Source organism: Conger conger, chromosome 7, assembly GCF_963514075.1.
Source record: "Conger conger chromosome 7, fConCon1.1, whole genome shotgun sequence".
Taxonomy (NCBI): domain Eukaryota; kingdom Metazoa; phylum Chordata; class Actinopteri; order Anguilliformes; family Congridae; genus Conger; species Conger conger.
In genome coordinates this window covers 24,824,152-24,848,887 of record NC_083766.1, presented here as the reverse complement: position 1 = coordinate 24,848,887, position 24,736 = coordinate 24,824,152, and the positions used below count along the sequence as shown (strand labels likewise).

The following is a 24,736-nucleotide window of genomic DNA, read 5'->3' as shown; positions in this document are numbered from 1 at the left end:
TGTGTTTTACACCACACACATACTGTACTGTGTGTGGCAGCAGCCACCTGTGATCTCAGCCCCACTCATACCAGAGAACTGAAGAGTGCAGCTGTAATCTTGAAGCTGTGTGTGCTTTCGTCCAGGGAGGCAACCTGAATTACATTTAATCCTTCTGTTTCTATTCAAAAGAAGTATTACATTTAAAGCATTTCAGGTCCTATAGAAGTATTACGTTTAAAGCATTTCAGGTCCTATAGAAGTATTACATTTAAATCATTTCAGGTTCTGCAGAATCATTCTAATTTAAGCATACCATGTTCTATAGAGGCATTCTAATTGGGACATTTCCTGTTCTATAGAGGCATTCCATTTAAAGCATTTTGGCAGTATATCTAAACAAGTGCAACCTTTTACCCACAGTAAAATCCCAAATAATTACCAAGAAGGCTGTTAGAAAATGAAATAAAAATGAGACATAACCAGGCCAGACTCAACCTTAGAGAGAGAAATGTAATGTGAGGAACATTAGCTCTGGTGCTTGGGCTGTTAGAACATGATTTTTCTCTGCGGCGTATTTTCACACAGAATACTTAGTTGTTGTTTTATTCTCTTTGTAGCTGCTGTGCTTCTGCGGGTTAGGAGGAGGATGTGCTAAAAAAAGCATCGCAAATGTGTACTCCCAGGGCCTAATTAGGTCAGCACATTCCTCGCATGGTAAAAAAGGAGAAATTTAAAATTCAGCTCCAGTGAAACATCTGAATATGATTTAGATGTATGTATTCCCCGCCCTCCCAGAGTGCCGTTCTGCGCTCGCTCTCTGTAATCGGATTGGTGCGTTTAAAGCTCTGGGCTCGCTGTGCGCTGCCAGCCCAGGGAGCGTGGAAAAGAGCCGTCCTCGCGGACGGGCGCAGAAGCGCGGCCGTGACGGGGGAGCGGATGTGCCCCGCCTGTCTCCCGCCTCTCCGGGGGGTGTCCCCTCGGTGGAGGCCGGGCTAAAATCACGGCGAACGCCTCGCTCTGCGGCGGTGCGCGTTGTTTACCGCAGTCGGAGACGTCGGGACTGCTCTACCGCCAGGGGACCGGCCTCATCGGGCATGCGGTTCAGCTCAGCTACATCTGCGTGGTGCTTTTTATCTCACACAGACGCTTTAGAGAAAAGCAGGAAAACAGGAAAATCCGCTAAGGCTGGCCCTAAGCCCCTGAGGCCACACTAGTGCTTGATTCTCCCAACCCCTCTGCCGATCTTTTGTAGTTCCCTTTGTGAATATGACGTCGCGAGAAAGGCCTTCAAATTGTATTGTCGAGAGTGCCCTGGAAGTGTTCATTTACGGCTTCCTTCAAGCATTGTTGGTATCATATTTGTGTTCTGTTACAGTTACTCTGCAGTACAGTAATTCATGTGCGAGCGTGCGTTTTGGCTTATTCTTTCAGTACTCCTGGGTTTAGCTTGTTTTCAGCAAACACATCGACGCGGCGAAACGGAGGGGCTCGTTGCTCGTCCTGACTTTCATTTTTATTCCCGTCAAACGGGATTGCGCAGAAACAGACATCTTTGTAATCGCGGAGAGAGAAAAAAAAACATCTTAAAACAGGATGAAAAGAGCGTGATTACAGCAGACACAATAGCTGGCTTTCACAGCTTTGGGTGGGGGGCTGGTTGCCTAGTGGAGGCATTGTTAGCTTTGCACCACACCAAACCGCTCTATCCTGCAAGCACACAAACAAATTATCTTCTTCTGTTGTTGTTGTTTTTTTTTTTTCAAACCACTTCTTCTGAAAATGAATTTGGACACCTTTATTGAAACACGCATTTGTGTATAACCCCAATTTAACAGAACCCTGACCCTGTACCGCTGTCTGACAGCCGGGCGCAGATTATGTCTGGATGAGTGTTTTTGGTTCTTGTCCAGACAATAAAGCCCTTGGAATTGAGCGCAATTTAAAATAGGCATTTGTTACATAATGCCTACAAACCAAAAAGAAAAAACAAAGACTGTTTGTGTGCGAGTGTGTGCTCATTCCACACCCGGTTGCGTAAGTGTAATTAAGTGCGTGGAGTGCGGATGGTGTTGAGTATCCGCCCGTGCTAGCAGACAGAAAAACAAGGCGAAATGCGACATGTGCTTCCGCGCTCACCGCACAGTCTGCAGCACACGGCTTCGCCCAGAGAAGGAGGGGTCGTCATGGAAACCCTTCCCTTAAACGGTCCCTAACAGGCGGCGCTAAGCCCGCGGAGATGGAGGTGTGTGTGTGCGCGCGTGTACGTGTGTGTGCGGGTACGGAAAAACAGCAACAACACCACAGCCTCCTTCCCCCTCCCTCGTTTCATCTCTTTCTCTCTCTCGCGCACACAAGCGCTCTCGCTCTCTCTCTCCCTCTTTCCCTCTCTCCCTCTCTCGCTCCTCGGGGGAGATTAAAGGAGGATCGCGTGTGAGAGCCCTCCCGTTTCCCTCCGTTTGTTTGTTTCCTCCGCGTTCGGCTGCGATCGTTTTTCACGGCCAGCCCGGCGTCTCGCGGTCGCGGGCGGGCTGCGGACTCGGGTCGGAGCGTAGCGTAGCGTAGCGGAGCGTTGCGATCGCGCGGCGGGAGAGCGGCGAGCCCCAGCCTCCAGATGAAGCGCAGGCGGCGCTAGCTTCCTCCCGCTCCCAGCAGAGAACGGCTGCGCTGCGCTAGCGTGCGCCCGGACCTCCCGCACTGATGCGTCTGACCGAGGAAGACACGCCGAAGGGAGTGAAAGGTGGGTATGGACCCTGCTGCGGAGGATCGCCCACGCGCGGGGGACACGGGCGCAGGCGCTGTCCTGCCGGGTAGCTGAATGCCTGCATTCAGAGAGCGTGGAGCTCCAGTGTAGTCATCCTGTGGAGCTCCAGTGTAGTCATACTGCTGAGCTCCAGTGTAGTCATACTGCTGAGCTCCAGTGTAGTCAGACTGCTGAGCTCCAGTGTAATCATCCTGCTGAGCTCCAGTGTAATCATACTGCTGAGCTCCAGTGTAATCATGCTGCTGAGCTCCAGTGTAATCATCCTGTGGAGCTCCAGTGTAATCATCCTGTGGAGCTCCAGTGTAATCATGCTGTGGAGCTCCAGTGTAATCATGCTGTGGAGCTCCAGTGTAGTCATACTGCTGAGCTCCAGTGTAATCATGCTGTGGAGCTCCAGTGTAATCCTGTGGAGCTCCAGTGTAATCATTCTGTGGAGCTCCAGTGTAATCATTCTGTGGAGCTCCAGTGTAATCATGCTGTGGAGCTCCAGTATAATCATCCTGTGGAGCTCCAGTGTAATCATGCTGTGGAGCTCCAGTGTAATCATGCTGTGGAGCTCCAGTGTAATCATGCTGTTGAGCTCCAGTGTAATCATGCTGTGGTGCTCCAGTGTAATCCTGTGGAGCTCCAGTGTAATCATGCTGTGGAGCTCCAGTGTAATCATCCTGTGGAGCTCCAGTGTAATCATGCTGTGGAGCTCCAGTGTAATCATCCTGTTGCGCTGAAATCACTTGATGGTCCATTAAAACATTATTGCTGCTGGTCTCTACCTTTGTGTTTATGGTGGATTTGCGATGCAGGTGTTTGTCGTGGTCCATTGGGGGAGGTTAGATTAGGATACCCCATTTTCTAGACTGGTGCGTGCTGTGTGACTGGTGATGTTGTCTATGAGACTAATTTGAATCTCCCAGAATTTCTTCTGAGCTGAGGTTGTCTGAAATAGACTATTTACTATATCACCATTTATTTATAAAATGCTAAATCATGTACTACCACTGTGGAGAGGTACGGTGTTGTACGGTAGAATGAACTGGAATACGTGTTTGTCTGCGCTTGGCTGGTGAGAGAAAATGGCAGCATGTTGGTTTGAGCAGATAAAGTACGCCGCTCTTCACAAGGGAATCCTTTCGCTGCGGAGAGGAAAAAAAGAGAAAAGGAAAGAGCGAATCCGCCTCTTCACCCAGGAGATCATCGCTTGTAGAAAACCCCCCTTAAAAGACAGGGGGGCCGGGTTCTGATGTCACGGCTCCACAGCCAATGAAATCCTCCGAGCAACCGGTGCACTGCGTTCCCGCAGTCTGGGTGAGAGTGCCCTAGTTTAGCCTTTAATGGATGGAGCGGGATTACAAACGTACTTACAAACGAATACATCCCTGGGTTTGAGTAATTAAAAAGGCTTTAATCCCGGCCTGTGGATCTGGGTTACTGGGGCGGCTGATACTCGCTAATGCTAACGCTAACGCCTGTGGTCATCGCGCATGTGCTGCCAGAAAACATGGACAGACAATGCAGCCTTGTGTCTGGGCAAATGAGGACATGGAGTGTTCTAGAAGTGCGCAGTCTTGTGCTGTAGGTCTAATTACAGATGCGCATGAGCGTGTGAGGTTGTGTGTGTGTGTGTGTGTGTGCTGAGGGTGGGGCAGTGGGGTGTTCTCTGTTACTTCTTCAGAGAGGGGTTGGTATCCAATGTCTTTGGGTGCCCACTAAAACATTTATGGGAGAATAAATTGTATTCATCAAAAGGAGACAGGGACTCCCCCAAACAGCAATAACCACCCTCCCAAGAGTGTTTGGATTTGATGGCAGATCTATTCATCAGGTTTCAAACAGTACTTTAGTCATGCATGTTCACAGTTGTGGATGTTTACATGAGTGTTCTATCATCATCTATGCGAAGTAAAACTTATATAACTAACTGGAAGCTTTAGTTCTGAAGTGATTTTGTCACATGTAATTCATGGCTCTCAGTTTTTGTTTCCTAAGAAAGAAAAATGAGCACTTAAATGTGTAAACAGTCACGGGGAAAGGAGATTCTCTCAGGGCTCCGCTGATTGAGACCGATTGAGATGCAGGGTGTCTGGTGGAAGACCTTTGTCTTGGATGGAGGCACTGGAAACGTGTGTCCCTCACCTGACTCCGCCCCTGACTCCTCCCCTCCTCTCTGGTGTCTGTAATTACCCTGTCATTACTGCACACCGAAATCACTGTCAGAGGGGATTTGCATATCAATGACACGGTGACAATGAGTTAAAAAAAACAGACAAAGCTGGTTGGTGTGAAGCGTGCCCTGTTGACACAACGTGCTGGTGCATTGTGGGAAGACTGCCGTCATGGTCTCTTCTCTTCTCGGCTGTCCAGCGGACGTGCGATAATGGATCATAATCGCTCAGATATGCAGAGATGCCTTCAGTGATGATAGAGAGAGAGAGCGAGAGAGAGAGAGAGAGAGAGAGAGACAGAGGAGAGAGAGAGACAGAGAGAGAGCTGCTCTTAAATGCGCCTGGATTTGAATCAGCCTGTTCTTCTGTCTTCTTCTGTCAGGCTAAAAGCTTTTTAGAGCATTTCATTTGTGCTGGCTTTCAGTCTCAATATCGTTACGGTTCAACTTTCAACTTTCGTCATATTGTCACAGTGTGCCACAGAGCTGAGCCCACTGTGTCAGATTCGTAATAATCGCGGCTGAATATTTGGTGATCTATAGCAGCATGCATTGAGCATATATCAGTGCAGTCTATGTTCATCACAGGGGTTCAGGCCTAGTTTCTGCTGCTCTGTAAAATGTGACGGTTCTCTGTAAAAAATATGGAGGACAAGTTTTCACTCCATGTGAGATATTATCCGGATGGCAGGTAAAATTACGAGTCTGGATGTGATGAATGTCCTGTGGCTGTCGTCAGCTATTCTTTAACAAAATACCATTTAACACATCCGAAAGCTCTCAAGTCATGGGAATACCAAATGCAATAAAAATGTAAATGTGTTCTCTTTAATGAAAAATATTTTAAATGTTTTTTCCTTCTTCTGTTCCAGCTGACATTATCTCCACGGTTGAGTTCAACCACACGGGGGAGCTGCTGGCCACCGGAGACAAGGGGGGCCGAGTGGTGGTCTTTCAGAGGGAGCAGGAGGTAAGAGAGGTGGGAGGGTGGTGGTCTTTCAGAGGGAGCAGGAGGTAAGAGAGGGGGTCAGAGTGGTGGTCTTTCAGAGGGAGCAGGAGGTAAGAGAGGGGGGAGATTGGTGGTCTTTCAGAGAGAGCAGGAGGTAAGAGAGAGGGGAGGGTGGTGGTCTTTCAGAGGGAGCAGGAGGTAAGCAAGGGAGGCAGAGTGGTGGTCTTTCAGAGAGAGCAGGAGGTAAGAGAGAGGGGAGGGTGGTGGTCTTTCAGAGGGAGCAGGAGGTAAGAGAGGGGGGCAGAGTGGTGGTCTTTCAGAGGGAGCAGGAGGTAAGCGAGGGGGGAGATTGGTGGTCTTTCAGAGAGAGCAGGAGGTAAGAGAGAGGGGAGGGTGGTGGTCTTTCAGAGGGAGCAGGAGGTAAGCGAGGGAGGCAGAGTGGTGGTCTTTCAGAGAGAGCAGGAGGTAAGAGAGGGGGGCAGAGAGGTGGTCTTTCAGAGGGAGCAGGAGGTAAGAGAGGTAGGCAGAGTGGTGGTCTTTCAGAGAGAGCAGGGGGGAGAGTGGTGGTCTTTCAGAGGGAGCAGGAGGTAAGAGAGGTAGGCAGAGTGGTGGTCTTTCAGAGAGAGCAGGGGGGAGAGTGGTGGTCTTTCAGAGGGAGCAGGAGGTAAGAGAGGGGGGAGAGTGGTGGTCTTTCAGAGGGAGCAGGAGGTAAGAGAGGGGGGCAGAGTGGTGGTCTTTCAGAGAGAGCAGGGGGGAGAGTGGTGGTCTTTCAGAGAGAGCAGGAGGTAAGAGAGAGGGGAGGGTGGTGGTCTTTCAGAGGGAGCAGGAGGTAAGCAAGGGAGGCAGAGTGGTGGTCTTTCAGAGAGAGCAGGAGGTAAGAGAGAGGGGAGGGTGGTGGTCTTTCAGAGGGAGCAGGAGGTAAGCGAGGGGGGAGATTGGTGGTCTTTCAGAGAGAGCAGGAGGTAAGAGAGAGGGGAGGGTGGTGGTCTTTCAGAGGGAGCAGGAGGTAAGCGAGGGAGGCAGAGTTGTGGTCTTTCAGAGAGAGCAGGAGGTAAGAGAGGGGGGCAGAGAGGTGGTCTTTCAGAGGGAGCAGGAGGTAAGAGAGGTAGGCAGAGTGGTGGTCTTTCAGAGAGAGCAGGGGGGAGAGTGGTGGTCTTTCAGAGGGAGCAGGAGGTAAGAGAGGGGGGAGAGTGGTGGTCTTTCAGAGGGAGCAGGAGGTAAGAGAGGGGGGCAGAGTGGTGGTCTTTCAGAGAGAGCAGTAGGTAAGAGAGGGAGGCAGAGTGGTGGTCTTTCAGAGAGAGTAGGAGGTAAGAGAGGGGGGCAGAGTGGTGGTCTTTCAGAGAGAGCCAGGGGGGAGAGTGGTGGTCTTTCAGAGAGAGCAGGGGGCAAGAGCCAGGGGCTCAGCTTTCAGCACCATCACCTATGGCCTAGTGGTGTAGAACAGCACTGCATGCTGGGATACGTGTAACCACACACCAGGGGTCTGCAGCCCCGCTCCTGGAGAGATGCAGGCTCTGCTGGCTTCCTCGTTACTCTGCACTCAATTATTAATCAGAGCGGTGGATGACACGGGGTGAACTGGGTGCTGACTTTAAGGTGAAAGCCATAAACCGGCGGGACCTGCAGCTCTCCAGGACCAGGGCTGCAGACCGCTGCCCCACACCCAGTTAAAGAACAACGTCGAAAGAGCAGGGAAGAGGCATCTACTCACGGCAGAGTGACAGGGGCGTGTTGGCTCCACAGCCTCGCCCAGGTAGCCCCAGGGAGCAGGCCCTTTGAGAAGAGAGCAGTGTGAAAGGATGTTTTATCACGGCAGGCGTACCTCTCAGATCCCCTGTGCTGCACACTTGGTGTTCGCTCTGTGTCGCAGGGTTAGCTCAGCTTGTTCACTAGTGAAACACACTGAAGTGCAGGGAAGCAAAGGCTTGTAGCCGGTTACTGCGGCAACGCTCCCTGATGACATAACCCTCAAATAGTAAATAATGACATCGCCTTTGGCTCAGGGCGATTTGGCCTTTAGCTGGCTGGTTATGCACATGTATAAAAATCTCTGGACGAGTGAGAGGGCGGGGTCAAAATCCCACCTCAATCTTAAAAAATGTATAGCTTCTACATCAGCTTTGAATGGGATCTGAGGGGTCCGTTAATATAGCGCCTCTCGCCTCTGCGCAGAACACTGCTGTCTGTCGGCAGAGACGAGGAGAATCATCAGCTCCGCAAATGCCCTGACCTCTCGATTTGTCCTTTTTTGCCCTGTCTATTGGCTGAGATCAGATTCCTGACGTCTGTCCTTGGATCTCAGGTTGCGTTGGACCTGTGCTAAGCCATATTTAGCTCTGTGTCTGACAGACATAACGTAAACCATTTTAGTGGCCGGCCTGTAGCGTAGTGGTTAAGGCACATCACTGGGATCCACAAGGTCGGTGGTTCTAATCCCGGTGTAGCCACAATAAGATCCGCACAGCCGTTGGGCCCTTGAGCAAGGCCCTTAACCCTGCGTTGCTCCAGGGGAGGATTGTCTCCTGCCGAGTCTAATCAACTGTACGTCGCTCTGGGTAAGAGTGTCTGCCAAAATGCCATTAATGTAATATTTGACATGTGGTTTATTTGTGATGTCATAATTGACCACAGGTGTCTTGCAATTAGCACTAGGTTTTTTGGAATTTTCTATTCTGAGTTGGATCAAGAGTCAGTGTTCTAGAATGTTCAGTCAGGAACATTCTAATCACATAATTGTGATCTCACACCTTAAAGGGATGAAGACCATGTCTGTTCTTGAGGAAGGCAATCCCAGCCGAAACGCATGCACGTGTGAGATGATAAAAACATGGACAGACCTATTTGATGAGTGCTGCCTTACTGATGACCTCTTCTAATCCCACAGAGTAAAAATCAGCCACAGAGGAGAGGGGAGTATAACGTCTACAGCACCTTTCAAAGCCATGAGCCTGAGTTCGACTACCTGAAGAGCCTGGAGATCGAGGAGAAGATCAACAAGATACGCTGGCTTCCGCAGCAGAACGCCGCCTACTTTCTGCTCTCCACCAATGGTAGGCCTTAGATCCGTCACACTGGATATGACCAGATCCTTCCAACTGTTTTTTAATCATGCCAGTATTCCAGGTTTAGTTGCTGAATGAGCCTCCTAACTACTGTGTCCTCCAAGTATGTGCTCTCAACTAAGCACACTGTGATTTTTAGTGCATATTTTTTGAGTACGCGATGGGCAGTATGCAAAAAATATCCTCCATACTAATTTCCAACCAAATTGCGGAAGTGTCAGAAGAAGTTCCAATCACCGTGGTTTGCTATTGTGTGATAGCCCCGCCCATCAGCACTTTGGTAGATATGCAGGTTGCTGTCTGCTTGGACACCACTGACAGATTACTGTCGAATGTGTCTTTGTGAAAAATATATTAAAGCCATATGTTTGAGCACATTGTGAATTTATGAAGTACAACAGACAATAAATCAGGAGTAACTAGTAATGAAAAAGAATTCTGGCTGTAAATTCAATTACAAAATTTTTCTCTCAGATACTGCCCAAATATTATCACTGGCATAAACATGAACATTATAGACTCAGTGAGCACTGTATTAGGTATTTATTAGATTAATTTTTTTTTCTTTTTAAGTCTTCTGCTGCTGTAGTTTATCAATTTAGAGGTTGTGCATGAAAAATCCCAGGAGATTGGCAGTTTCTGAAATATTCAAACCACCCTGTCTGCCACCAACAATCATTCCACGGTCACTTAGATCACATTTTTCCCCCTTCTGATGGTTGATGTGAACAATAACTAAACCTCCTGACCCATATCTGCGTGATTTAATGCATTGCACTGCTGCCACACGATTGACTGATTAGATAATCGCATGAATAAGTAGATGTTCCTAATAAAGTGCTCAGTGCGTGTATTTTATGAGGAAATATAACACAGGCATAAATGCATCATTGAGAATCAATGAACCATTAATAGCCACATTGATCTGAAGCATTGTCAGTGACGCTCTAAAATAAAGATGTCCTGTTTACTGCTTACTGAACACTTTAAACGGGATGAGTCGGCCATTTTAAATACGGCCTGGCCTTGTTGTGGTACCGGAGCCCCGCCTCAGCGTCAGGCCCTGACCCCGCTGCTCCCTCTGCTGCCCGTAGATAAGACGGTGAAGCTGTGGAAGATCAGCGAGAGAGACAAGCGACCGGAGGGCTACAACCTGAAGGACGATGACGGGCGGATCCGCGACCCCACCACCATCACGGCGCTGCGGGTGAGCCAGGGGTCGCGACCCCTCTGAGGAGGAGGCCGTGAGATGGGTGTGGAACTGGGGAGCTGACCTGGGTGGCCTTTTTATACCTTTTGTTGAAACCTGGTTACGGTTACACTATAAGGGAGTGTCTCAAAATGTCCTTCCCAAATGTAAAATTTTAAATATAACTCCCAATAGTGATGAATGCAATGTTACCCTCTGTATAGATGTACAGACACGGAGGGAGTAGAAGAGTATTTTAATCCAAAACAATTAAGCATTTGACCCAGAGCTGGTGTGCATGTGTGGGGTGTGTGCGTATGTGGGGTGTTTGTGGGGTGTGTGGGGTGTGTGCGTGTGTGGAGTGTGCGTGTGTGGGGTGTTTGTGGGGTGTGTGCGTGTGTGGGGTGTGTGTGGGGTGTGTGCATGTGTGGGGTGTGGGGTGTGTGTGGGGTGTGTGTGTGTGGGGTGTTTGTGGGGTCTGTACATGTGTGGGGTGTGTGGGGTGTGTGTGGGGTGTGTGCGTGTGTGGGGTGTTTGTGGGGTGTGTGCGTGTGTGGGGTGTTTGTGGGGTGTGTGCATGTGTGGGGTGTTTGTGGGGTGTGTGCGTGTGTGGGGTGTTTGTTGGGGTGTGTGCGTGTGCGTGTGTGGGGGGGGTGGTTGGGTTAGGGATCAGGATCCATGCTGTGGAAGATGGGTAACTTAGTGGGAGGTCCATCTGTCCAAAGTCATGGCCAGTGTGTCATCCCCCCCCCCCCCTCCCCCCCAGACCATATTGACAGGCCCTCCCCCCAGGTGACCATCCTAGTAACCCCCCCCCCCCCCCCTTCCCGCCGTTATTCAAGCCGCCCGCAATCACTCATCCGCCACGCGACCTCATCATCGTCATCATCGCTGACACCCTCGCGACCTTGAGTTCACCGCTCAGACAGCACCAGGACAGCACGCAGTTTAAATGGAGATCTGATCAGTGAGCGGAGGTCCGTCTGTCTCCTAATTCACTTCCGAATTCTGTTTACGGATTAGGGGGCCGTACCCCCGCTTCCACTTGGCAGGTGAATCCTTCAAATCCACAGCGCTTTAACGTTTACAAGGTTACAGTTTATTTTTTAAAGTCCATTATCAGTTTATACTGCTGCATGTATTCTTTCAGACTTCATGTGAAGCCTCTTGCTCAAGGAAACACGAGCAGTCTCAACCTGCGATTCAAACCCGTGACATGCTGCTCTCTAAATGTAGTACCACAACATTAACTGCAGCAGAACCACATATAGTGTGGCATCAGTAAAGGCTGTTGTATATGGAGTATGTATGGAGTACGCATAAAAATGGCTCTGCGTAGAGATCTAGATCTAGAATATGCAGTATACACGAAAGGTTTCACCACGCCCGCAAAGATGTTAAGTGTTTGCGGTGCGTAAATCCCTGTTTGTTCGTGTTACAGCTCCTGTAAGAGAGAGTCGGTTCATCCGTTTCCCACATCCTGTATGTTACTTTTCGCACAGACATCCCGCTGCATAATGGCCGCTCTAAGTGATGGGAATGACGAGGTGCGGAGCGGTGTGGAAGTGGAGTATATCACGTGAAATGTGACTGTTTGCGCGTTCGGTGTTTAATGTCGCCGCTGCTGACGGGGAGGCTGCCGGCTCGTTGGTGCGGTGAGTGGATATATCGGCCCAGAGCTCATCAGCAGGCCGGCGCTCAGAGTGACAAACGCCCCCCTCACCGGCCTGCCTCCGCCGGCCGTAAAGCGCTCCGCCTGTCAGGCCGAACGCGCCCGTAATTACATCTGGAGGATGTGTGGCCCCCTGTCTCCCTCCGCGGGGTCTGACGGTCGCGCTCTCTGATTTGGGGCCGGTGCCTGCAGTGGGACGGGGGAAGGGGGGCGGAGGGGCAGATTTGTCCGTGTCTCGGCGGGCGGCTCCGCCCCGCCTGAACCTGCCAGTCGGCCGGCTCCTCCTCCTGCCGTGTGATCCGGTTAGTGCGGCGTACGGGAAGCTGGTGTTGGCGTTAAGTTGTTAAGTCCGTGTGCGGTGATTATGGGTGCCATGTTGGACAGGTGTTGGTGTTAAATCAGTGTGTGGTGATTGTGGGTGCCGTGGTGTTGGTGTTAAATCCGTGTGCGGTGATTGTGGGTGCCATGGTGTTGGTGTTAAATCTGTGAGTGGTGATTGTGGGTGCCGTGGTGTTGGTGTTAAATCAGTGTGTGGTGATTGTGGGTGCCGTGGTGTTGGTGTTAAATCTGTGTGGTGATTGTGGGTGCCGTGGTGTTGGTGTTAAATCAGTGTGTGGTGATTGTGGGTGCCATGTTGGACAGGTGTTGGTGTTAAATCAGTGTGGTGATTGTGGGTGCCGTGGTGTTGGTGTTAAATCAGTGTGGTGATTGTGGGTGCCGTGGTGTTGGTGTTAAATCCGTGTGCGGTGATTGTGGGTGCCATGTTGGACAGGTGTTGGTGTTAAATCAGTGTGTGGTGATTGTGGGTGCCGTGGTGTTGGTGTTAAATCCGTGTGCGGTGATTGTGGGTGCCATGGTGTTGGTGTTAAATCTGTGAGTGGTGATTGTGGGTGCCGTGGTGTTGGTGTTAAATCAGTGTGTGGTGATTGTGGGTGCCGTGGTGTTGGTGTTAAATCCGTGTGGTGATTGTGGGTGCCGTGGTGTTGGTGTTAAATCAGTGTGTGGTGATTGTGGGTGCCGTGGTGTTGGTGTTAAATCAGTGTGCGGTGATTGTGGGTGCCGTGGTGTTAGTGTTAAATCTGTGAGCGGTGATTGTGGGTGCTGTGGTGTTGGTGTTAAATCAGTGTGTGGTGATTGTGGGTGCCGTGGTGTTGGTGTTAAATCTGTGTGTGGTGATTGTGGGTGCTGTGGTGTTGGTGTTAAATCCGTGTGTGGTGATTGTGGGTGCCGTGGTGTTGGTGTTGAATCCCTGTGTGGTGATTGTGGGTGCCGTGGTGTTGGGGTTAAATCAGTGTGTGGTGATTGTGGGTCCCGTAGTGTTGGTGTTAAATCTGTGTGTGGTGATTGTGGGTGCCGTGGTGTTGGTGTTAAATCAGTGTGCGGTGATTACGGGTGCCGGGTGCCATGTTAGACGGCCCACGCTGACAGATGGCTCCTCTTCTCAGGCAGACAGCTGACCAATGACTTTCAGCCGAGTGGGAGTTATGAGTGATGCAGCCGTGCGCTGGAGTGGACACACACACACACACACGTACACACGCACGTGTACACACATGCATCCGCACACACACACACATACACACCATCCACGCGTGAACTCACGCACAAATATGCACTCACCAAACATGCCTATATACATACACGAACGCATGCATGTGTGCACGCATACAAACATGCTCATACACACGCGTTCGCACACACACATTACATTACATTACATTATTGGCATTTGGCAGACGCTCTTATCCAGAGCGACGTACAACAAAGTGCATACCCATAACCAGGGATAAGTTCGCTGAAAGACCCCAGAGGTAAGTACAATTTCAACTGCTACCTGTACAACAAAGATAAGGACAAGGGCCATTTTTTTTTTTTTTTTTTTTTTTTTTGAACAAACAAACAAACAGAGCAAAAGTCACCAAAAGTTAACTATCCAAACACTGCTTACACTCACATGCACATGCAAACACACATACACAAGCATGCTCACACACACACAGGTATACACATTAACATAAACACACACAGACCTGCTTGTGCAAACACACAAACATGCCCGTGCTCAGACTGTCTCACACACACACATACACACCCACACACACACACACACATAAACTCACACACACACCTCTCTGGGTGTATTTAAGCGGGAGCGTGTTCACATGCCACAGCAGTCACACTGAAAAGGCATCTCCTCCTCCCCCCCCCGTGGTGCGGCTGCTTCCCGCTCCTCTAGCCGCGGGGAGAGGTGATTAAAAAACGTAAAAACCCGCCGTCCCGGCTGGAAGACTGAAGGATCCCGCTCGGAGCGTGAAAACCGCGCTCTTCGCGGAAGCGGCGAGGCGTTTCTCACCCCGGCTCGGCTCCGAGGGGGGCCGGTGTTCCCTTATGGGACGCCAGGCGGGTACATCTGCTAATGCTGCCTCTCTCTGCGGGCTGTCGTTTAACACCGCCCTGCCCTTATTACTGCGTGCGGCTGAGTCATTTCACACGGCCTCTCCTTCATTATACTGTAGCTCACGCGGCTGAGATATTACCCCTCATTACTCCTCCGTGGAGCTCAGAAACGGGAGGGAGTCAGATGGGGATCGGCATGCATGAATGGGTTCATGCAACAGGGGTGGTGCCGTGTACAGACCAGTGTACAGACCTGTGAGCAGCCAAAAAACCTGCAGCCAAAAGGGGACTTCTTCTCTTAGGGTAGGGGACATACAGTCTTAGAAAAAGTGGTTCTGACTTAATAGGGGGAGCCCCCTGATTCATAGGGGGAACCCTCTGTCATAGGTGTGATGTGAAGTGTGAAAACTCCCATACGAACAACCGTTTTACCTCACCTTTTAACTAGACGGGGTTCTGTGGAATCGCAGGGTTCCTATTTCTAGAGTGTCTGTACGGTATGCCTGTTGTAAAAGCATTGTGCTTTTACAGAGCATTGTGCAAAAGTCCCCTTTTGGCTGCAAAAGTGTCCCAAGGTCCTTTTCTCCCCCAGTGACTCCTGGAAGGCAGTGGCTTTTCAAACTACAGAACTAACGGCGTGAGATTAGCAAGCTAGCTACGCTGTAGCTCACTAACGTAGATACAGATATAAAATACATTAAAGAAAAGCTGCCTGTGAAGATGAATGCACACGTAATCTGTGGTTGGCTGAGCTGAACCGGCTGGCCGACCTGCTGTTCGCAGTCTCGGAGGCAGCGGCTGCTCTCCTGGCGTCACTGAGGGGAGGAAAGCACCCTGGGCAAAACAGCGTCTCTGTCCCCAGATAGGTTCCGTTCTCTCATTATTGTCCAGTGTCTTCGGGCAGCTGATTGTGAAAGCCTCAGATTGCTGTGCCATTTTGAGAAAAGCCTTTTAACCGCTCTGCGTGAGTCAGGGATCGACAGCACGCCATAACTCAGCCCTGTATGGAATCCACGAGACCTCACTCTCCCAGAGAGTGAGTGAACTTCTCCCAGAGAGAGAGTGAGGTCTCGTGGATACCATACAGCGGACTCCACGCTAACCTGTATGCGCCAAACATAAATCATAAACTGTGTGCAGTGGTATGTCTTTTATGCCATCTGTGGTTTGTTTTTGCTGAAGCTTCAGGGTGTTTCTAGTACAGAACAGGGCAGGTGGAGGACCAGATGTTAGGAGGTTTTTCTAAACCTACCGCTTTAACACCTCTTTACTCAAGTACAAGAGAAGAAGAGGCACAACTGTGCCTGTGCATTCATTAATGCCCCCTTTCACAGCACAATAACACAGCACTCGGTGCCTACTTAACACCCTAACAAGCTACATGTCTCCTGTGGTATAACAGAACAGGCTTTGTGCGGAGGCGGATATTAAGAAACTAAGGATACATTCATGGGAAGGCCTGTATGGTGCAGTAGTTAATGGATTGGGTTTAGAAGCTCCAAATCCCACACAGCTCACTGTTCTTATACATTTTGGCAATGTAGCAATAGACCCACAGTTAAAAATACTGTTGTTCAGTTGCTGAATAATTCAAATATATTTTATGTAATAATGACCTGTGCCATTATTTCCCTGGATAAGTTGTTATATTTTGCCTGCGGGGCAGCATATTTAGAAATTGCAGGCCTGCGTATGAATTTCCTCTCCCTGAAAATAAGGCGCTGCGCATGGTGCTTTCACTGTGGAGATGAATCTCAGGCCTGTCCTTGGGTAATGTAATGACTAACAGGGCGCTGTGATACAGGCTGCTGGACTGTGGTGAAATATTACGTCTGAACCCTCTAAACGTCGATCTCTCTCTTTCTCTTCCTCTCATTCTCTCTCTCTTTCGATCTCTCCCACCACTATGCCTCCCTCTTACTCTTTCTCTCCTCATTCTTTCTCTTGCCCTCCCACCTCTCTCTCTTTTTCTCAACCTGTTCCTCTTTCTCCCTCTCTCTCTCTGTCTCTCCCTCATTCTCCCACTCTCTCTCCCTCCCTCCTTTCCTCTCTCGCTTTCTCCCTCTCCCTCCCTCCTTTCCTCCCCTCCTCCCGTCTCAGGTTCCGGTGGTCCGGCCGATGGACCTGATGGTGGAGGCGGTCCCCAGGCGGATCTTCTCCAACGCCCACACCTACCACATCAACTCCATCTCCGTCAACAGCGACTACGAGACCTACATGTCCACGGACGACCTGAGGATCAACCTGTGGAACCTGGAGATCACCAACCGCAGCTTCAGTATCCTTCAGCCAATCACAGCGTGCGTTTCATCATGATGTCACATAACGTAATGACAAGAACAGGTCATTCAGCCCAGCAGTGCCTGCCTTTTCAGACCACTAAAGTGCTTATTTTGCCTAAACAAAGGCAGTAGCAGGGTGGCCTGTAGCGTAGTGGTTAAGGTAAATGACTGGGACACGCAAGGTCGGTGGTTCTAATCCCGGTGTAGCCACAGTATTATCCACACAGCCGTTGGGCCCTTGAGCAAGGCCCTTAACCCTGCATTGCTCCAGGGGAGGATTGTCTCCTGCTTAGTCTAATCAACTGTACGTTGCTCTGGATGTCAATAATGTAATGTAAACCCTAAATGGTAAATGGTCTGCATTTATATAGCGCCTTTATCCAAAGCGCTATACAATTGACGGTTCCCGTTCAGCCAGTCACACACACTCGCACACCAACCGTGATTGGCTGCCATGCGAGGCATCAGCCAGCTGGTCAGGAGCATTGGGAGTTTTTGCACAGTGTGATGGTGATCCTTACGGGGCTGGTGTGAAGCACTGCTGTGCCATGTGGTAAAGCCCCAGGCTTTAAGAGTCAATGATTCCTGCTGAGCAGTATGTTTGTGTGTGTGTGATGTGACTGTTCACACCGCACACACACGCTTCTCTCTCTCTCTACACCCTGGCCGGTCCTCGTCAGAAAGGGCTGGCTATTAGGGAACACTTAAAAGCACACGGGTCGCATCGATCGCTATCGATTTCCACATTTGATGGCTGCTGCAGGTCATTGGATGTGCCATTTATTGATCGCTGGATGGATTTTTGGACTCTGAAGTGGCATGGGCATATATGTAATATTCTCCTCTCATTATATGCATCAGGCGGGCGAGTAAAGATATTGACCTTTGATTACTCCATTGCTAATGTCCTGTGACATTTTACCCTGGTGAAATGTTCTTCCTGCGTTGGTAGCGTAGGGTAGACACAAATAAGCTGCATAGTAGCTGTGGTGTGGTGTGCTGAAGATAGATGAAGATATACTTTATTGCCCCCCGTGGGGTAATTGTGTATGGTCCCTGTTCAGAGGAATGAAGGGGGGAAAAGGGCTCATCGTTTCCTCTAAATCATCGTTTTTCTCCTGAGCTGCGACTCCGCGCAGACATTGTAGACATCAAGCCGGCCAACATGGAGGAGCTGACGGAGGTGATCACGGCGGCAGAGTTCCACCCGCACCACTGCAACACCTTCGTCTACAGCAGCAGCAAGGGCTCCATCCGCCTGTGTGACATGAGGGCGTCCGCACTCTGCGACAACCACTCCAAGTGTGAGTGCCTCTGCACCCTGACCCCTAACCCTGACCCTGACCCTAACCCTGACCCTGACCCTGTACCCTAAACCCTGTGCCCTAACCCCTAACCCTGTACCCTAACCCCTAACCCTGTACCCTAACCCCTAACCCTGACCCTGTACCCTAAACCCTGTGCCCTAACCCCTAACCCAAACCACTCCAAGTGTGAGTGCCTCTGTACCCTCACCCCTAACCCTGACCCTGTACCCTAACCCCTAACCCCTAACCCAAACCCTAACCACTCCAAGTCTGAGTGCCTCTGTACCCTAACCCCTAACCCTGACCCTGTACCCTAACCCCTAACCCTGACCCTGTACCCTAAACCCTGTGCCCTAACCCCTCACCCAAACCCTAACCACTCCAAGTGTGAGTGCCTCTGTACCCTAACCCCTAACCCTGACCCTGTACCCTAACCCCTAACCCTAACCACTCCAAGTGTGAGTATATCCCTGTGCGCTAACCCTTACCTAACCCTAACCCTAATCCTAACCACTAACCCTAACCACCCAAAGTGTGAGTCTATCTCTGCACACTAACCATAATCCTAACCCTTACCCTAAACCAAACCCTTACCCTAATCCTAACCACTCAAAGTGAATTCACCCTCTCATCCCATCTGTCCCGTGCCATAGTCTCCATTCACCCTCTCACTCTGTGTCTCTGAGATTCTCCCGAGGCAGATTCCTCCATGTCATTGTAACGGAGGACTGTTTTGTTTCCACCTCTGGATAATAAAACTAATGGCAGACAGAGCTGCAGTTTGCTCTAATGCATCACAGTATCTTCCTCCTTGCCTTGCAGCTGGTTAATGAGTTCCGCACTGAGGGTGTCAGTAATGTAATGTAAATGTTTTCTCCTGCTTTTTTAAGTAGGAAATGTGTGCTGGGTAACACTCCCCAGGCACTGGTGTACATCCAGCCAACAATAAATCTGAATAAATAAATAATAATAACAATGGAGGAGAATAATAAGAATTCATAACAATTGAAGTGGGCTTATCGTGCAGGAGCACCAGTCATAAAATGAAAATAACCCCAAAATTGTGCATGAAAATAAATCAATAAACAAATAAATGGATTTTCATTCATGGCGAAGGCATAGCCCCAGGTGTTTGCTGGTTTGGGGGAGGAGGGGAGGGGGTGTTTAGAAAAGGAGAATTGGATGAAATAGCGACCGACTCTTTATTGCCCTTCCATAAAGCCCTGGCATATTTACATCCCTCCTTTAATTGACGGCATTGCCGTGGAAACGGGCCGTCGCAAGCAGAGTCGCCCGCGTGGACACGCCGATAAGGACGCATTAATATTACAATATTTCTGCGGCATCAACGGGCTTATCTCCGGGCTCCCCTTTCATCGTAAAATATCACCAGACGGAATATATTGACTGAAGAATGGGAGGGTGGGGGGGGTGATCCGTAGTAATGCGGTCACGTGATTCATAAATATTCCTTTGTTTTGTCTGAGGCCTGAGGTGTTTGCCGGACTTCGCCGGCGGTTGTTCTGGTCTGTGCGCTATTTCCCGGCTGCCGTCGCATTAGCGCACCGGCTGAATTGTACGCGTTTTGGAGCCCCCGGGGGGCGTGGAGCGCAGCTGACGGGTGACGGGTTTCTGAGCGATGGCTTTAATAACCGCAGCGTATGTCCGCAGCAACGTGGCGCTGCGCGTTACGCAGGAAGCGTATTTTATTACAATTAGCATGATTACGCCGTTCCGCAATAAGGGGGAGTTTTCACACAGCTGGCCGCTGAGTGTGGGAAGCATATGGCTCATTTGGGTTGCCGTGTTGCCCCGAGCCCAGCAAGCATGGAGGAATTTTTGCCTCTTCTCCTTCCAGCTAGCACTGCTGAAAAGGCCTACCGTACATACAGCTGGGAATGGTCTGTGGGAGGAATTTTAATCAGGTCTGAGAATGTGAAGGTGTATCCGCTTAGTTTTGTGCACTTTAAGGAATATAGGTACATGAAATAATTCATTTGTACCTTTTTTTCTTTGAACACGTACTCATTTGTACCCAAAGTCAACATTACTGTACTTTCAGGGTACATTTGTGAACCATCAGTGCACCAAATACAAGTTAGTTTAGTGGGACAAACTCACCCCGTCACTCACCCTCCATCCCATCACAGGCTGAGACAACACGGGATGGAGGGTGAGCGGAAATGAGAAATGAGGAGGGTCATTCAGTGGCCCACTCATTTGACCATTAGTTTGGGACCCCATTTTATCTCATTCCCCACTGTCCCGTCCCAACATTTGGAGGAGGGCATACTCTCCCCTGTGAGGAGGGCTGTAGTATTGCACTGCTGGACAGAAAGCCTGGAAGCAGAGGCTATCGCTTTTCTCATTTAACCCTTTAAGGTGTGAGGTCACAAATATGTGCTGAGAACATTCTAATGCTGATGTCACAATCACCACTGGCGACTGAAAACGGGGGAGTTCTAGAACACTGACTTATAGAATTCTATGAAAAAATCTATGTGAAACGATGAAGTTTCATGCTTTCTTCCTTATCTGCTAATAAGAGGCACTCCAGTCAAACGAAAGTTAAGCAGATACACAAGGCACTGAAAAGCATGACTACAAAGATTGTATTACTTTGTTTTATGCATTACTGCTAAGGTCGATATGACTTGCGAATGACGAGAACCTGATATCTTGTGTCCTGAGGTGTTTGTGGTTTATGAGTGGGAAAGTCGGTACCTCAGATCTACATGTAGATTTTGACAAGCTGTGAATGAGGTCTGGATTTAATCCAATTTGTCATTAACGGTGTCTTTTAAAATAAATGAGTGTTAACTTTCCCCCTTATCCACAGTTTGGAGAGTTAATTTTGGTAACGGCTAAGTCACCATACTGTGCGTGAAGATCATGACTAAGATGTGTATTGACTTTTGAGTCAAAGTGAAGGATGTTAAGGATGAAGAAGAATCTAATCGTGGCTCAAGAATTCTATGGGTAAAATCGTAGTACATTACAGTTATTTAGCTGATGCATTTATCCAAAGAAACTTACCATTGTTTAGACTAAGCAGGCCAATCCTCTCTGGAGAAATGTGGGGTTGAGGGTCTTACTCAATGTCCCCGATCCATGACTCTGCTCTGTGGACTGAGTGTGCTCATCTTCATCATCTCCCTCCTCTTCCTCAGTCTTCGAGGAGCCCGAAGACCCCAGCAACCGCTCGTTCTTCTCGGAGATCATCTCCTCCATCTCCGACGTGAAGTTCAGCCACAGCGGCCGCTACCTGATGACACGGGACTACCTCACGGTGAAGGTGTGGGACCTCAACATGGAGAGCAAGCCCCTGGAGACCTACCTGGTACTGCCTCTCCTCTTCCTCCTTCTCCTCTTCCTCCTCCGCCACTGTTGGCCACTGTTGGCTATCCTTCTATTAAAGTCCTGGCGTCACTTAGATTTCTATTAAAGTTCTCCATATCAATTAGACTTGCCTTAGTTTGTCCTATACTGGTGATAACTGTAGTCTGGTTCAACCAATATTTGTTTGTTGCAAATTGGTTAGATTTTTAACTTGTCAAGTATTGCGAATGCTTTTTGTCCTGTTTTTACATTTATTATAAAGTTGATATTGAACAGACATGTACCAACCTGGAAACTGAGGTCAGGAAGATAATACAGATATTGCTTATGAACTATGTAATAGCAATGCCATTTCCATCTGTCTGCACATAGATCCACAATAGAGTCAAGTTTCCAGGAAGTGACATCATAGCCTACTTCTCATTCTTGCTATAGCCAACATATTCAACCATTCCTCCCTGTCCTCCAGGTTCACGACTACCTGAGGAGCAAGCTGTGTTCTCTCTATGAAAACGACTGCATCTTCGACAAGTTTGAATGTGTCTGGAACGGATCGGATAGGTGAGAAAGGGGGCAGGGTTTGTGGTACAAAAAGGCTTATTGTTGTTGTATTAGTGGTAGTAGTAGTAACAGCAGAAGTAGTAGTTGCAGTAGCAGCACCGATATATTCTTATACAGTATTCTATGATCATATTATTATTGGTAAATACTGTATTGTAATTTAAAGTCTGATTTGATGTGACTGAACTGTTGTTATTCTCTGTTGTTCGCCGTGGGCAGCGTCATCATGACGGGCTCCTACAACAACTTCTTCCGGATGTTCGACCGCAACACCAAGCGGGACGTGACGCTGGAGGCGTCGCGCGAGAACAGCAAGCCGCGCGCCGTGCTGAAGCCGCGCAAGGTGTGCGTGGGCGGAAAGCGCCGGAAGGACGAGATCAGCGTGGACAGCCTGGACTTCAGCAAGAAGATCCTGCACACCGCCTGGCACCCCTACGAGAACATCATCGCCGTGGCCGCCACCAACAACCTCTACATATTCCAGGACAAGGTCAACTAAAATGGCTGCCACCAACAAGCTCTACATGTTCCGGGCTATGGTCAACTAACATGGCCGCCACCAACAACCTCTACATGTTCCAGGATATGGCCGACTAAAATGGCTGCCACCAACAACCTCTACATATTCCAGGACAAGGTCAACTAACAGCACCATTACCCCCACCTCCCCCAACTTCAAACAGGAAGACAGTAAGGTGCTCACTAATTAGGAAGACTTTTCTCCCCGACGCCACCCCCGCTCCCCCCTGACCCCCCAGCAATATTTAGGATATTTTCCCCTGATGTCAGGACTGTGGACCTGTCTTTGGGACAGGTGGGGCAGTGCTGGGAGAGAGTATTATTTTTTTACTTTCCTGAAGTGGTGGGACAGGCATTTGGGACAGGGGGTGTAAAAAGACTAATGAAAGACCCCAGTTCTGCCAAAAGGACATCATGTGACAGGAAGGCTGGACTGGTGTGGACCCTCTGTGTCCCACACAACCCCCACCCCGCCCAATCCCATCCCTTTAACTTTCTGTGACATAGTATTTATTTTAGCCTTTTGTTTTAATATAGGAAAGTTCACTGTTTGTTCCTGCACCTGGTGAATGTTGGGGTTATGTTACAGGAGAGGATAAATTATTTTTTAAAAACATGTAGCAGTTCCTTTTTGTTTATTGTTTTTTGTTCCTTTTGATTTGAATTTATTTGAATTTATTTTTAAAGAAATTGAAAAATATAATAAAACAAAATAACCAAAACAACAGATGCTGTTTTTCTTTAAGAATGCTTTTCTTCTGTTTAATAATGTCAACGTTACCCAGCATGCCCTTCACCACTTTGTCATCTCTGCGAAGGGGGGGGAATCCGCACTTCCTGTTAACCCTTTGAGGTACAAGACAATAAATATGTGATTTTGAACGTTCTTAACTGAAGATTCTAATGCTGATACAACAATGACTACTGGTGATTGAAAGTAGTGGAGTTCTAGAACACTGACAAAATAAATAAATAAAACATCCCAAAAAGTACTCTTTAAAGGGTTAAACAAGTGTTCCCTTGGCTGATCTACAGTCCTTCAGAAAAAAAGGACTTTGTGAGCTCATACAACATCAGAGGGATGGAAAGATTCACTGTGCTGCCAGTAACTTACCCACACATTACCGTTCATTCTGCCTTCATAATTTCACACTCAATAATGATGAAGCACACGCATTCAAAGCAGAGAGATCTTTATATTTATTGAATTTCATGGGCAGGCAGAAGCTGTGGTGGCTTTAGTATTCAGATCACCGTCAGAACCATATTCAACAGCCCCTCATTATTTCTAGGTCCTGCTGTGGACTGTATCACTGGGCAGCATGAACAATGTGTGGAGCAATGTGTGGGGTGTATGTGGTAGAGAGAGCCTCACTCCACATGTTTAGGACAGTGGTGTTTGGACCACTGCGGTGCACAGACCAGTGTGTGTGTGTGTGTGTGTGTGTGTGAGAGAGAGAGCTGGGTGGGATAGAGAGCGAGGTGGGAGAGAGAGCAATAAAGAGGGAAAGATGGAAGAGAGAGAAATACATTTTGAATGTGTGTGTGTGTGTGAGAGAGAGCGAGGTGGGAGAGAGCAATAAAGAGGAAGAGAGAGAGATGGAAATTTTGAGTGTGTGTGTGTGTGTGTGTGTGTGTGAATGTGTGTGTACATAGCCATTTTGATGTATGATTTGACTTGCAGCACAAAACCAGATGTATCAGAGAAAAGCAAAAATGATCAAAGAGATTACCCTGCCAGAACTACTTGAAACTTTGCACCAAATGTGAATTTAATCTGCAAGTTTTATCATTTTAATTAAAAAGATGTGTTTTAAACCCTTCCAGGCACTTTGTAGGAGAGCTTAACAGAAAGCACATCCTGATTTAACGGCTTTACTTTAAACACTGATTTATTAGATTTATTTTAGAACAGATTAAAAAGGCTGTATTTGGCCAGTTTCCTGAAGACGGGGCTAACTTCATGTCTCATTGAAAGAATACACAAGGCAAAACTCAGTAGAAGCAAAAATAAAAAAAATACTCAAACTTGAAGACTCCCTCTATCTCTATTTCTCTTATAGGACAGAGAGGATTTTAGCTCTTGTTTAGGTGGTTTCCTGTTCCAAATAGCAAATCTCACTGGTTAGTGGAGGTGGCAGTAAAGTATAAAGATTTGGGAGTTTTAGGCAACAAAAAAAAAAGATCCAGGATCCCACTGCTGTTGCCCCATTAAGAAAAACACCTGGCAGGAGCTGTTTCATTATATTGTATATTTTTTATTCATTTACATTTCTTAACTGACACTTTTATCCAAAGCTACCTGCAGTTGATTAGACAAAGCAGGAGACAATCATACCATGTATCATGTGCAGTTCTTACCAGGGTTATACTGGGGCTTGAACCACCAATCTTCCGGGTACCAGTCATGTACCTTAGCCACTAGGCTACAGGCTGTGCCAGCTCTATGAGTGTATACTACAGTATGCAGGCTTAGGCTACACGTTGCTCTGGATAAGGGCAATGTGCTAAATGCCTGTAATGTAACAGTTATACAGCACTTATCCGATTATCTCCTC

The 24,736-nt window shown here is 48.7% G+C and overlaps 1 protein-coding gene across 3 annotated transcripts in view; it reads left to right on the top strand.

Moving 5' to 3' along the window:
• Nucleotides 1–22,903, top strand: part of LOC133132571 (serine/threonine-protein phosphatase 2A 55 kDa regulatory subunit B beta isoform-like) — a 68,537-nt gene extending 45,634 nt beyond the window's left edge. For 2 of the 3 annotated variants that reach the window (XM_061248065.1, XM_061248066.1), the window contains exons 2-9: nt 5,774–5,871; nt 8,735–8,900; nt 10,007–10,119; nt 16,271–16,448; nt 17,592–17,756; nt 20,930–21,099; nt 21,568–21,659; nt 21,879–22,903. In XM_061248065.1, coding sequence (XP_061104049.1) covers nt 5,774–5,871; nt 8,735–8,900; nt 10,007–10,119; nt 16,271–16,448; nt 17,592–17,756; nt 20,930–21,099; nt 21,568–21,659; nt 21,879–22,158 — 1,262 coding nt within the window. In that variant the 3' untranslated portion in view covers nt 22,159–22,903. Of the gene's footprint in view, nt 1–2,617; nt 2,720–5,773; nt 5,872–8,734; nt 8,901–10,006; nt 10,120–16,270; nt 16,449–17,591; nt 17,757–20,929; nt 21,100–21,567; nt 21,660–21,878 lie in introns of those variants that run through there. The other variant, XM_061248067.1, reaches the window with a different exon arrangement.
• Nucleotides 22,904–24,736: the final 1,833 nt, after the last annotated feature.